This window comes from Polyodon spathula, chromosome 1 (assembly GCF_017654505.1).
Source record: "Polyodon spathula isolate WHYD16114869_AA chromosome 1, ASM1765450v1, whole genome shotgun sequence".
In the NCBI taxonomy this organism is placed as follows: domain Eukaryota; kingdom Metazoa; phylum Chordata; class Actinopteri; order Acipenseriformes; family Polyodontidae; genus Polyodon; species Polyodon spathula.
In genome coordinates, this window is record NC_054534.1 from 48,562,033 (window position 1) to 48,576,729 (window position 14,697).

General features: G+C 39.3%; 1 protein-coding gene across 4 annotated transcripts in view; it reads right to left on the bottom strand.

The window, feature by feature from the left end:
* Positions 1–14,697, bottom strand: part of hgsnat (heparan-alpha-glucosaminide N-acetyltransferase) — a 53,692-nt gene that overhangs the window by 12,153 nt on the left and 26,842 nt on the right. For 2 of the 4 annotated variants that reach the window (XM_041256986.1, XM_041256967.1), the window contains exons 9-12: positions 11,431–11,448; positions 10,999–11,029; positions 5,852–6,012; positions 5,253–5,368 (exon numbers count right to left, since the gene is read on the bottom strand). In XM_041256986.1, the coding sequence (XP_041112920.1) occupies positions 5,253–5,368; positions 5,852–6,012; positions 10,999–11,029; positions 11,431–11,448 (326 nt within the window). The remainder of the gene's footprint in view (positions 1–5,252; positions 5,369–5,851; positions 6,013–10,998; positions 11,030–11,430; positions 11,449–14,697) is intronic. The other 2 variants (XM_041256976.1, XM_041256995.1) reach the window with 2 other exon arrangements.

Sequence of the window (14,697 nt, forward strand, 5' to 3'; positions counted from 1 at the left end):
TTTATAACATAAATTTCTACATTTATTTATTTAAAAATATTTATTTCTCTATGAATTTTTTAAATCACTTATTTATTTCTACCTAATAAATTCTTCCATTATTTACTTTTAATTAAACGAGGAACTACAATTTATTAAGAGATTTAGACAAGAAAGCTACATGCTACTCTTGTGTACAATTCCATTCTATGGTATCCAAACATGAAACTAGATATTTTCAAACATAAGAACATAAGAAGGTTTACAAACAGGAGGAGGCCATTCGACTCATCTTGCTCGTTTGTTTGTTAGTAGCTTATTGATCCCAGAATCTCATCAAGCAGCTTCCTCAAGGATCCCAGGGTGTCAGCTTCAACAACATTACTGGGGAGCTGATTCCAGACCCTCACGATTCTCGTCGATTCTCACGTTTTTTCAGGTCAAAAAAGTCCCTTGGGTCGACACTGTCAATACCTTTTAGAATTTTGAATGCTTGAATTAGGTCGCAGCGTAGTCTTCTTTGTTCAAGACTGAACAGATTCAATTCTTTTAGCCTGTCTGAATAGGACATGCCTTTTAAGCCCGGAATAATTCTGGTCACTCTTCTTTGCACTCTTTCTAGAGCAGCAATATCTTTTTTATAGCGAGGTGACCAGAACTGAACACAATATTCAAGATGAGGTCTTACTAGTGCATTGTACAGTTTTAACATTACTTCCCTTGATTTAAATTCAACACTTTTCACAATGTATCCGAGCATCTTGTTAGCCTTTTTTATAGCTTCCCCACATTGTCTAGATGAAGACATTTCTGAGTCAACAAAAACTCCTAGGTCTTTTTCATAGATTCCTTCTCCAATTTCAGTATCTCCCATATGATATTTATAATGTACATTTTTATTTCCTGTGTGTAGTACCTTACACTTTTTTCTATTAAATGTCATTTGCCATGTGTCTGCCCAGTTTTGAATCTTGTCTAGATCATTTTGAATGACCTTTGCTGCTGCAACAGTGTTTGCCACTCCTCCTATTTTTGTGTCGTCTGCAAATTTAACAAGTTTGCTTATTATACCAGAATCTAAATCATTAATGTAGATTAGGAATAGCAGAGGACCTAATACTGATCCCGTGGTACACCACTGGTTACCACACTCCATTCTGAGATTTTTCCTCTAATCAGTACTTTCTGTTTTCTACATGTTAAACACTCCCTAATCCATGTACATGCGTTTCCTTGAATCCCAACTGCGTTCAGTTTGAGAATTAATCTTTTGTGCGGGACTTTGTCAAAAGCTTTCTGGAAATCTAAATAAACCATGTCATATGCTTTGCAATTATCCATTATCGATGTTGCATCCTCAAAAAAATCAAGCAAGTTAGTTAGACACGATCTCCCTTTCCTAAAACCATGTTGACTGTCTCCCAGGACCCTGTTACCATATAGGTAATTTTCCATCTTGGATCTTATTATAGTTTCCATAAGTTTGCATATAATAGAAGTCAGGCTTATTGGTCTGTAGTTACCTGGTTCAGTTTTGTTTCCCTTTTTGTGGATCGGTATTACGTTTGCAATTTTCCAGTCTGTCGGTACCACCCCTGTGTCAAGAGACTGCTGCATGATCTTGGTTAGCGGTTTGTAAATTACTTCTTTCATTTCTTTGAGTACTACTGGGAGGATCTCATCCGGCCCAGGGGATTTGTTTATTTTAAGAGCTCCTAGTCCCTTTAACACTTCTGCCTCAGTTATGCTAAAGTTATTTAAAACTGGATAGGATCTGGATGACATGTGGGGCATGTTGTCCGTATCTTCCTTTGTAAAAACTTGTGAAAAGTAATCATTTAATATATTTGCTATTTTTTTTTCTTCATCTACGATTTTGCCATTTGTATCTCTTAAACATTTAACCTCCTCTTTGAATGTTCTCTTGCTGTTGTAATATTGGAAAAACATTTTGGAATTGGTTTTAGCCCCCTTAGCAATGTTCATTTCTATTTCTCTCTTGGCCTTTCTAACTTCCTTTTTGACTTGTGTTTGCAGTTCCGTGTACTCTTTCTGTGTACTTTCTTTTTGGTCCTTTTTTAATGCTCTGTAAAGTGCCTTTTTTGCTGAATATTTTTTTTAATTGATCTATTAAACCATTTTGGCCATTTAGTTTTACATTTAGATTTGTCTACTTTAGGGATATAATTGTTTTGCACCTCTAGTACTACATTTTTGAAGAACAACCATCCTTTTTCTGTGGGTGTTTTCTCTATTTTACTTCAATCTACCTCTGTTAGTCTCTGTTTTATACCTTCATAGTTTGCTTTTCTAAAATTGTAAAACTTCGCTTTAGTCTTTACTTTTGGGGTTTTAAAAAACACTTCAAATGTTGTTGGTTGTTTTGATTTCTGGTGGTTGTGTTTGATGAAGTTTCTTTTTTTCCCTGCTTCTGCCTACCTGAACCCAGCTATTCTGACTGTCTATCTCCCTGGTGGCTTTCAGTCTGTTAGGGGTGATGCAGACTTCCTTGAATTGTGGGTGTGCCAGTTCAAGATCCTGTTACTGTCACACTTCTTCTAGCTCCATTTCTAGCATACTTACTAATTTATGCAAATCCTGGATCGCGCGGCACTTTATGCACACTTGGTTTAGCTCCGCTGAGGCACCTGTTGAGGGTTTTTTTTTTTTAAGTTTAGTTTCTTCTGCAGCTGTCAACCTGCTTTCAAACTGCTTCTAAACTGCTCTGCACTTTTCCACGCCTGTACTTCTGCCACTTGCTGTCACTTCCACTCACTGTCGCTGGGACGACTGCCTCGTTTAACTGCGTTGTTCTGCTGTGCTGTTGGCTCCTCCCTTCGCTCGTGTCTGAGAACGGCGCTGAATTTGAATCAGCTGCTCCAAGTTTCAGCTTGTTATCAGAAAAACACAAGCGGCTGTTTGACTTTGAGCTGCTGTGTTTCCCCAATGTCCTGTGTTTTCTGATTAAAGCAATTCAAGATGCAATTTCTCCTTACTGCTTCTAAACTGCTCTGCACTTTTCCACCCTGTACTTCTCCCACTCGCTGTCGCTTCCACTCAGGTAATACAGTATTTCTAGAATCGAGCAGAACCTTCGGGTTTTCAGCAAAAGCTGGTCAGCCATGGATGTAAGTTTAAAAAATGAATGCATTTCAAAAGCAGTTCAGTGGCGCAGGAGGCTAAGGCCGTGTGCTCTTCAAGGATGTCATGTTGCAAGTTCAAACAACTGTAATTTATTAATTTATTTGGGGGGGAGGGGCTGTTAACACATAAATATAAGTTGTTTAATATAAATGGTGTGGATATCAAACTGCTGATGTCCAGTTATTTAGCTTTTCTGTTTGAAAAGTCACTACACACTCTTAAAAAAAAGTAACCGGAAGAGGAAGAACAACAACAACTTTACCTTAGTTTGACGACATCTCTCATTATGTATAAGAGGTCTTTAGGGTTTTTTTTATATTTGATGTAAGAAAGTTTCAGACTTTTTGTACTGGTACAAATGGTAATTTTAAGTGATTTAGTTTTGCTGCTGCAACATGGTGAAAACAGCAAAAATCTTTGAGCTATACAGAGACTCTCGGTAGTTTTAAACAACTTTGACGAGGAACTACCGTTCCTCTCAATTTATTTTATATATATAAGTGTTTATAGACAAGTTCATACAGTTTAAAGCACAGATAATCATGAAAAACCTGGTTTCAAGCAGGTGACTCAAACTTTTATATAAAATTGTGTTTTGTGTGTATGTACTGGTTTACTGTTATTTACAGGACTGCAATCCATAATTGTCCACTGCGCAATACGCATTGCTTTGTTTACTGTTTGGTCATCAGACCGTTTGTATTTACAAAATAAAACTGAAACCATTTCACATTTGTTGTCTGTCTTTCATTGTTGGATTATTGCACCTGTGCACTAATTACCACTTTGCCACAGTCTGCTATCCATTTGGACAGCCTCTGTCTAGACAGGGCTTGACCATGGGACTTAGTCCCGGAGCAGACAACACATCGTCTGGACTGCCTTCAACTTTTTGTCCTGTCAACATAGCATGCTAGGGCCCGCATTGTTTCAAATGGAATGCCGAGATAGTGCTCGACAAAAGACTGGATCAGTATGGAGTGCAACCCTTGTCCTGGCCTCTGTAAAGATTAAGCGGAGATGCAGTGTAAATCACTAAGGAGAAACCCTGTATCTCACACACCCACTTTGTGAAGGTGATAGCAAGAAAACAGTCGCTTGAGCGATAAATATTTCAGTTCAGCTGAATGCGTGGGCTCAAATGGAGGCTTCAAGACTGCATTCAGCACCACGTTTAACCTCCAGCGAGGAACAAAGTCCTTTGTAGGTGGCTGAAGCTGCCAAATCACTTTCACAACACTGCAGGAGAGACTGCGAACAGCCAGACCCAAAGCAGAGCTGAGCCCAGCAACTGCCAGTGAATCGGGATGATAACATTGTTAATTGTACAGAGACCGGTGGGAACAGGAGCAGGTCTGGACCTACAGTTACCACGGGAGCTTTTGGTTAACCAAACAGTCCAAAAACTGAGGAAAACCTACTGTTAGAGCTCTAACAAGTCTTCACAATAATACTGCTAGCAAAACTAACATGGCAACGACACACTGTGGGACAAAAGTGCAAGCAGTTTAGCCTGACACATGTCTCGTTCAAATGCAGGACTGCTAAGCCCAACAGCTGCGTTTGTATTGCTGTGGAAAAAACTGAAATACAGACAGAGAAACACAATTACCATTAACTCGATATAATTTTCGTAACAAAAAACAAAATAACATTTTTAAACTTCAAAACAAAGCTAGCAGCCTGAAAGAGAAACAAGCAACCGTAAGGTTGTTTGATCCCGCGGAAAGGACGACAGCGCAACCATATTCGTGTGGGGCATAATGCCGCTGTGGGACTAATGAAAACTATGGCTGAGCGCACAATACGTACAAGTATTAACTACTACAAGCACGTAACAATAAATCACATTAATTAGTGTAATTACACAAGCCAATAAGCAGACATAAGTAACTTGATACTTACCTGTTCGCAGTCTCTCCTGCTCAGGTCAGATGAAAGGAAAAATGATGACGAGGTCTGCAGTCCACTTATGGCCTCAGAGGTGGGCACGACATGCAGCTTTGATATATCTTATTCAGGTTATCAGGGTCTTTAGAATAAATACCCATTAGGTAATGGATATATTTCGTACTTGATAGGGAACTAGCTCTTGTAGATTGGAATGCAGGTTGAAGTCTGTTAGTTACCATGGTAATGTCTTCTGGCCTGGCCTTGAAAAACAGTATCTCCAGAACTGCAACCATGAAGTATGTAAATGCCAGTCGCTGCAGCACTCCAGGGATACGCAGAGAGTCCCATGACACTTGAGATAGAAAGCTGGGTTAGCTTTGTTTATTCGGCACAGAAATAACTCAAGACAATGGTCCTCATTTTCAGAACTTTGGCTTCAGAGCAATATGTAAGAAAACACAGCCTGGAAATAGGTCTTAAAAACTATGGCCGAGTTAAGACAATATCAACTGTTGTTGGATATAAACTTTCCACTCCATTCACTACTTGTTCTATTACCTATCTACCATGTCCATGGTTTAAAAAACATGCAGGTTACCAAGTGTCTGATTTTTATATTCTGTTTCAACTAAACAGAAAGCATTTCCAAGAGCTGTACCAGTCAGCAGAAAAGGTGCCGAACAAGGGTATCTAATGTCCTGCTATATAAAACAGCAGCTCTCATCCAGTTGTCCCATCCTAGGTGCAGTAATATCTGATAGTTAGTGAATTTGAACCTAGCACTGTTAAACCTCAAAATCAAAAACAAGTTTGACCTAAAGCATTGAATACTCACAAGGCCCCATACAATACTTTGGGTTAATGATAATGACTCCTATCAGAAACAGCTGCACGCTCCTCCACAGAGCTTTCCTAAAGAGCTTCACGCGAGGATAGCCACGTTTCAGCATAGAGTTAAGAGAAAGGGTGATAGACGTTCCCATAATAAAAACAAACCTGGGAATAAAACAGCAGAGTTATGAGCCATATAGCCTGGAATTAATAGTTCCCCCCCCCCCCCCCCCCCATACATCTACACTTCCAACACCATAACTTCCAAGTGAAAAATATTCTAGAAATGTGTAGAAAATTAATTAAAAATAAAAATTGAAATATCTTGGTTGGATAAGTGCCCAACCCCCTTGTAATAGCAATCCTAAATTAGCTCAGGTGTAACAAATTGCCTTCAAAATCACACACCAAGTTAAGTGACCTCCACTGGTGTTAAACTGTATTGATTTACATGATTTCAGGATAAATTCAGAAGTTCCTGTAGGTTTCCTTTGTTGGGTAGTGCATTTCAAAGCAAAGACTCAACCATGAGCACCAAGGAGCTTTCAAAAGAACTCTAGAACAAAGTTGTAAAAGGCACAGATCAGGGGATGAGTACATAAAAAAAAAAAAAAAAAAAAATCAAAATCAAAAAGGCCTTGAATATCTCTTGGAGCACGGTCATGACGATTATTAAGAAGTGGAAGATGTATGGCACCACCAAGACCCTGCCTAGATCAGGCTGTCCCTCCAAACTGGATGACCAAGCAAGAAGGAAAGTGATAAGAGAGGCTACCAAGAGGCCAATGGCAACTTTGCAAGAGTTGCAGGCTTTTAAGGCCGACTGGTAAAAGTGTGCATGTGACAACAATATCCCAAACGCTCCACAAATCTGGCCTGTATTTTACTCAAGAAAGCCCACCTTGAATCCTGTTTGAAGTATTCAAAAAAATGTTTTGTGGTCTGACGAAACTAAAATGGAACTTTTTGGCCTAAATGCAAAGCGTTATGTTTGGCGCAAACCCAACACAGTGCATCACTCAAAGAACACCATCTCTGTGTCACCATCACCTTTCAGCATGACAATGACCCAAAGCACACAACCAAAGCTACACTGGAGTGGCTAAAGAACAAAAAGGTAAATGTCCTTGAGTGGCCCAGTCAGAGCCCCGACCTAAATCCAACTGAAAATTTGTGGCATGACTTGAAGATTGCTGTCCATCAATTCTCCCAAGGAACTTGACAGAGCTTGAACAGTTTTGTAAAGTAGAATGGTCAAATATTACCAAATCTAGGTGTGCAAAGTTGGTAGAGACCTATCCCAACAGACTCACAAATGTAATTGCTGCCAAAGGTGCTTCCACCAAGTATTAACTCAGGGGGGTGGAAACTTATCCAATTACAATCTTTCAGTTTTGTATTTTTAATAAATAATCTTTTTCTCAATAAAAACTTTTCCCCTGAACAGTGTGGAGTATGGTGTATTGATAAATGGAAAAAAAATCCTCGTTTTAATGCATGAAACTCTGAGGCACTGACACAACAAAATGTGAAAAAAGTTCAAAGGGGTGTAGACTTTCTATAGGCACCACACACACAGCTTTGTTTTAACTGATACAACACTTGCCCGGCCAAATATCTCATGCATTGTTTTCACAATCTGCACAATTTCAAATCTCTGTATTTATTTTTATAAATTCAATACACAAAAGTATGAACCGCACCATACACAGTACATAACTTAGTACTAATTAATTACAGTTATATTTATATATACCATTTAGTTTACTTTGGGGATTAGATAGGTATAAATAACCAGTATATTTTTTCTTCAAATTTGATTGCCTTTAAAATTAGCCTACTTGCACTTCTTCCATTATTTTAAACTTGTCTTTCCACTCCCTCCCCTGTGAAACAGATGGATAAAGGGTCTTGGAACTGTTCATAAATATAAAAGTGCTGTTATTTTCTTGGCAGGAGTTTAGTATATTTAAATATCTTGATTCTCATTTAGGTCTTCAGAAATTAGTGTTATATGTCCCCATGTATTGCTACAACTGTTAAATAATGCACCTATCAGTTTTCTTTTCATTGTTAACATCCTGACAACTTTATACACTTAACTTCTGTTTCAAAGTGCTTTCAAAATGGCTGCTCTAGTGCACTGGGGTGTGAGAAATGTCCCCTAAAATCAATGGTTCCCAGCCTGTGGCCCATGAGTAAACTCCAGGTGGTCCGCAACACGCAGTTCTTGCAAAAACTAATTTCTACACAATCACACCTTGTCCTACTACAATATGCATTACTAAATCAACACAAACAGCTTTAACCACATTATACATAATGAGATATGTTGTCTGCATTTTCCCCCTTTATCTGTTTTCGTTTATTATGGGTGTGTTCATAAATTAATCTACATTACAGCTCCCTTTGATGCAATACCAAGCATCGCCTTGAGAGCCGCCATTAACTGAAACAGCTTTCTAAATGTTACACACGATGAAGCCACATTTGTATTGTCAAAATTACAACTTTTTTTTTAAAACCAGCATTAATGCACATCTTTCTAATCTATGATGATTATACTACTTGTTTTCACTGCTCAGGAAAAAACTAAAATGGAATCTGGCTGTCCCAGCCTTTTCGTTCCACATAAAAGTAATGCACTGATTTAATAGTCTTAACTTGGTTGCAATGATGAAGTTTAAAGACAAAAAAAAACACACATTAAAACCAGTTTTAGTACTTTTCATTTTCAACATATAAAATGTGCTAGTGTTGCCAGGTTGCCATATGTTTTTAGAGAGGTTAGTTGCATATAGTAATAGAAGTTAATGTGAAACAAAAAGAGGCTATATTTGTTGCTGTTGCTGACTTGGGAACTGTTCCGTAGTGTGAATGATCAGTTTCCGCTCCATGTTATTATATGGGTTTATTCAGCCAGGTTTAATATCTCACAAGACTATGTGCCAAAAGGAAATTCTTCAACACTACTTCTGGAAACAGCCTCCCATAATTTCTTAACTTTTCCAATTGCTTCCCACCCACTTTGCATTCCGATGTGTTTTTTATACATGCATCGAGCAAAGCTGGCGACTCAGAGAGTGCAATAAGTTGCGTTAGAAATGTTGCGGGGCAGCACTGGTATTTAAATGCACTAGATCTGAGTGCATTACTTGTCAAGAGGTTTTGTCAAACAACTTGCAAAACTGAGACAGCATTTATCTACAAAGCATTCAGAATATGAAATATATATATATATATATATATATATATATATATATATATATATATATATATATATATATATATATATATATATATATATATGCACACACACACACATACACACACACACTTTTCCTGTTTTTTTACTTAACAACTTTGCCTTCAGCAACTTTCAATGTGCAAAATGACAATATTCCTTGATGAACTGGTAGCAAAGATTCAAGCCCAGGGATGTCGTTAAGTAATGTATATTACAGAAATACTTTACTTTCTACACGTATGCCTATTTCTACAAGTCCTACAAATGTGTTTCAAAATGCCGTTGTGAAAAAATGCATGGCAAGTGGAGCATGGGAAAAATCCAAACACTAAGGTGGTCCCTACATTGAAAAAGGTTGGGAACGACTGCTCTAAATCTGCAGGAAGGGCGAATAAAATAAATAAATAAATAAATAAATAAAAAGGTAAGTGCTTTGGGCTTTTCTGTTCGTACCACATCATGGATCATTATTGTTGTGTTACATGTTTGACACTGTGGGCAATAATCCTTACACATCAGTGTACTAGAATAGCCATTTTGAAAAGATCTTTGAAACAGACTTTAACACTATAACTGCCAGATTTTTTAACTACCTAGAACCGTCACGTGGGTCACTTTGACCCATACATTTTTAAACTGCTTCGTTATGAAAATGAAATACTATCAGACACAACTGAAAAGGTTTATTCCTGAACATCATATCTAACATTTGCATCGCAGAAGCACTGTATTTAAATGGAAAAATTAAACAAAGGGCTTTACTTTTAAAATGACTACAAGTGAAAAAACATAATAAAATACACATTTCAAAAGAAAAAGGGGTATGTACATATACCCGTGTACAGGTGTAAAAGAGGTGTATGTACACACAAAACTATAAAACCCAAACATTGTTTCTAATACTACATATAAAAGAAAATTTAACACTACTTCCAGTATGATGGCTGCATTGTACTCTACGGAGGAGCGTACGAGTCTGCCAGCTGACTGTCTGCATCATCCAGGAGCTGTGCTGTAAACACAGACGTAGTTCCATTGAACACTATTGTGTCAACACGTGTAAACTGGTTCATACAAACCTGTAAAACCAATTTTTTTTTTTTTTTCTAATAGTAATATAAAAATAGAACATATTAACATGTGTTTCATATTAGGCACATAAGTTGTTATCCTACCTGTCATTTCAGTTTGCCATCTGCATCTGAGTGCATCTTACTGTATTCCAATCAAAATGACTACTTTCAAAATTAAATATTTCCTTCAGATATATTCCCAGTTGCATTTGTAAAATAAAATGAAGGACTGTTGTCTCCCAGGTACACTGAAAAATAAGCAACTAGGCTTTCACAGAGTTTGCATCTTGACAAATCTGCAGTCATAGCAATCTCTGTCTCGTAGTCAGTCTACAAACAAAGGCTTGAATAAAAAAAAAAAATTTAAAAACATGTGTGCTAGGAGGAGGGGTGTGTGTCTTGTTTGCTGCATTTACAAAAATAATAGACTATCTTACTGTTTATAACTATTATTGTTGCGATTCTGGCTATCAAACACCATCAGGATATTTAATTCATATAATTAGGATAAGTCAAAAACAGACATACACGTACAATTTACAACGGAAGAGTAATCAACATTTTAAATCCAAAATGGGCCAAATTGACCCGCAGGGCGGTTCTAGTGTTAAAGTAGTAAGTGTAAAAAGTTGTCAGGATGTAATAACAGGTAAGCTATTTAAGCAGTTGTAGCAACACATGGAGACGTGCAAAGCTATATTGTTCGGAACCCTGCTAGTTACTCTTTAATGTCTCACTTGGGTGCTGTAGACACTTCTAATTACTCAGACAGACAATCTAATTGCGAGAAGCTATGAAGATTTTAAAAGAAACTGAATGAACACAGCTTACCAGGGAAACACAAGATCTGCCACGGTTAGTCCTGTTAAGGATAAAACAATATGCTTGTTAAAATAACGCACTGGCATTTGAAGAAATAACTCAATAATGCAACATTGAAAACATGTTATAACAGACTGACACATCTGCTAGGTGCAGTATGGCATGCTGTGTTGAGGGTGCAAGCTAAATAACTACAGTAACTAACATTCAGGAAGCAGGCTGATGCAATGTAGAGGCAGGTACAGCTTTTAACAAAAACAAAACCTACTACAAAAACAATAATAAATACATTTCCCAGTGCTGCTGGGCAATGTCCCGCCTTCCTGACTTGTATCTATCATCGATTCATTCTGAATACTATAAACCCACCCCAACTACCGAGTGACTGCACACTTACATTTCTAGTGGAGACCCCGCTTGCAAGATTTTAAATGAGATTACCTGTGAAAGATCCCATTTCTGAAAGAATAATGCAAATATACTGTTTTTTTTACTTAAATATAAATACAGCAAACACTTGCCTTGTTTACACACTACCTGTTACATTACATTAAGCAGGTTTAGTTCGATGAAAAAGACACCAGCTGAAGATCGGCAATATGTATGCTAGAGATACCAGTACAAACAGGGACATTTCACGTGTTGTTATTTGAACATTTATTTATGTTTTTATTTGGCTCCAAAAAGGTGGAAATAAAAAATGAAATATTCTACTATTTGGCATTTACTGTTTTACAGGTAAGCATTTAAATATTTAGGAACATTTGTGGTAGGCCTATAAAAACTGTAGAGAAAATAATAAATTCTCTTATGTGACAACGCGATTTTTCTGCTTAATAAAAGTTTAAATTGTGAAATATCTTTGTGACAAAGAGCAAAGGAATTACAACTGTAAATGTCCCTCCCAACCAGTAAGAGCGCAGTGTAAGGTTGGTGGTATGCTTCCTTCTAGATGGGCAGCCTTGACGGTAGGCAGAAACCAGAAGGTGACCATATTAGGGGGAGCACGTAGCTGCAAAAAACACTCCTTTGCAATCAACCACTGGGCAGTCAAGGATTGGAGAAACCATAGCGTTTTGTCTGTTTTGTTGCAGAGGTGGAGAGGAGACAAAATATTGCAGCCACGGACCAGCACTCAGCCCTGATCACAACCATCAATGCACAGCACCGACATACAGCACGCCCACTCCCACCCCCACCCCCACTTTTGGAGAGAATGGTTTCGTGCATTGGCATTAGAAATTAAATGCGATTGTTTTGTGTTTGCCACTATAAACACACCGTGTACACCCCTGATACCATCGCTGCTAAAGGGGCGGCTTTATTATTTGTATTTAATGTTTTTGGAGAGAAGCATTGTTTGGACCATCCCTTTGTGCACTGTACCACTCACATCCTGTCACACTTGGTGTCAGAACACAGGATTTTAGGATGGATCCAAAAAGGTATTGACAGCGATGATGGAGACCCAGACGTGAAGGCATGATGAAACCTTGGCAGTAGTGATGGAAAGGACGAACGACATGTTCCTGGCGGCCACCCTGAGGAAGTAACTGGCAGCTGGACCAGCAGTGCCACTACCAAAGAACAAAATGGTGAAAAAGTCACCGAAGGATGATTCCGAGGCCTACTTGACGTTGTTTGAGAGGCAGACGACAGCAGCCCAATGGCCTCGGGAGTGTCGGGCTACCTAGCTCGGGCCCAATTTGATTGGGAAAGCCCAGGGAGCCTACCACGCCTTAACCCATGAAAATGCCATGGACTACGATCTGGTGATGGCCATACTATAGCGGCCGGATATCACCAAGGAGAAGGCCCTCCAACAAGAATACCAACGCCCCGTAGGAGTCAGACCCAGAGTGATGGCCCAGCAGTTTGTGGATCAGGTGACCCGGTGGCTCTGCCCTGACACCCATACAGCTGAAAAGGTTACCAAGCTGGTCACCACTGAGCAGTTCCTGCAGGGGCTGGGGCCGGAGGTCACAACTGGCTCAGCAGACACCACCCTGCCACGCTGAATGTTGTTGGCAGAAGGTTATGAGGACGGCATGTCCACAGTGCTGCCTGCCCCAATAACCACAAACACTGTCACCTCCCTCAGACCCAGGAGGGTGAGCCCAAGGCCGGGGTACCCTCAACCACACACACCCTTCACTCTTAGGTCGGCACATTCTCATCACTCAATGGATGGCCTCGCTCCACAACAATAGAGGCCAAGGTCGACCACCAGCTGGTGTACAGCAGGGGCCCCCTCCAAGTTCCGTGGTCATCCTTTCCCCTGGTGTGTCATCGTTGCCATGAGGCCCTCACACAGAATTGCCCAGCAGCAATGAAGTGTGGTGCGGCCTCACAATATTTTTCACCAGCGATAGGTAAGTCCAGGGGTAATGATTGGAAGGGACCTTGTACTGTTGATGTACAGGTTGGTAATGTTCTAATATCATTCCATTCATTTCACAGTATACTATGTATGGTGCCTTTAAAGGCAGTAGGCTCAGGAAGCCACACAAGTATGCTGTAATATCTGTCGGCAGGTGGCACAAGGGCTTTTATTTGTAACCAATAAGCACGGTTTCTTCTTATGTTCTTATGTAATGTGAGCACCCATGCATTAGTGGACTCTGGGTGCGAGAAAACCCCGATTGAGGAAGCTCTCATGCCAGGGGTACCTTGGTGGTCACGTGGGTATGTAATAATCTCCTGTATCAAATGAGATAAAGACTACCCCCCCCCCCCAACTAAAATTAGATGTGATTATTGGTCGTCACGCCAGCCACTTAATGATGGTTGTTGCAAAAAGGTTGCTGTATCTGGTTATTTTGGGTCAAGACTGGCCACATTTTGAAATCGCAATAACTAAAATGGTAAAGCCAGTCTCTGGCAAGACCATGGGAGCAGAAGCGAAAGTTATTGGCAAAATGTTCCCACTGCACGCTGATTTTTAACACTCCTGGTTCCGTACAAAGAAAACAAAAGTACCAGAGAGTGGAAAAATTAGAGGGTGCATCAATGAGATAAGAACATAAGAAAGTTTACAAACGAGAGGAGGCCATTTGGCCCATCTTGCTCGTTTGGCTGTTGGTAGCTTATTGATCCCAGAATCTCATCAAGCAGCTTCTTGAAGGATCCCAGGGTGTCAGCTTCAACATCATTACTGGGGAGTTGATTCCAGACCCTCACAATTCTCTGTGTAAAAAAGTACCTCCTATTTTCTGTTCTGAATGCCCCTTTGTCTAATCTCCATTTGTGACCCCTGGTCCTTGTTTCTTTTTTCAGGCTGAAAAAGTCCCTTGGGTCGACACTGTCAATACCTTTTAGAATTTTGAATGCTTGAATTAGGTCGCTGCGTAGTCTTCTTTGTTCAAAACTGAACGATTCAATTCTTTTAGCCTGTCTGCATATGACATGCCTTTTAAGCCCGGAATAATTCTGGTCGCTCTTCTTTGCACTCTTTCTAGAGCAGCAATATCTTTTTATAGCGAGGTGACCAGAACTGCACACAATATTCAAGATGAGGTCTTACTAGTGCATTGTACAGTTTTAACATTACTTCCCTTGATTTAAATTCAACACAATGTATCCGAGCATCTTGTTAGCCTTTTTTATAGCTTCCCCACATTGTCTAGATGAAGACATTTCTGAGTCAACAAAAACTCCTAGGTCTTTTTCATAGATTCCTTCTCCAATTTCAGTATCTCCCATATGATA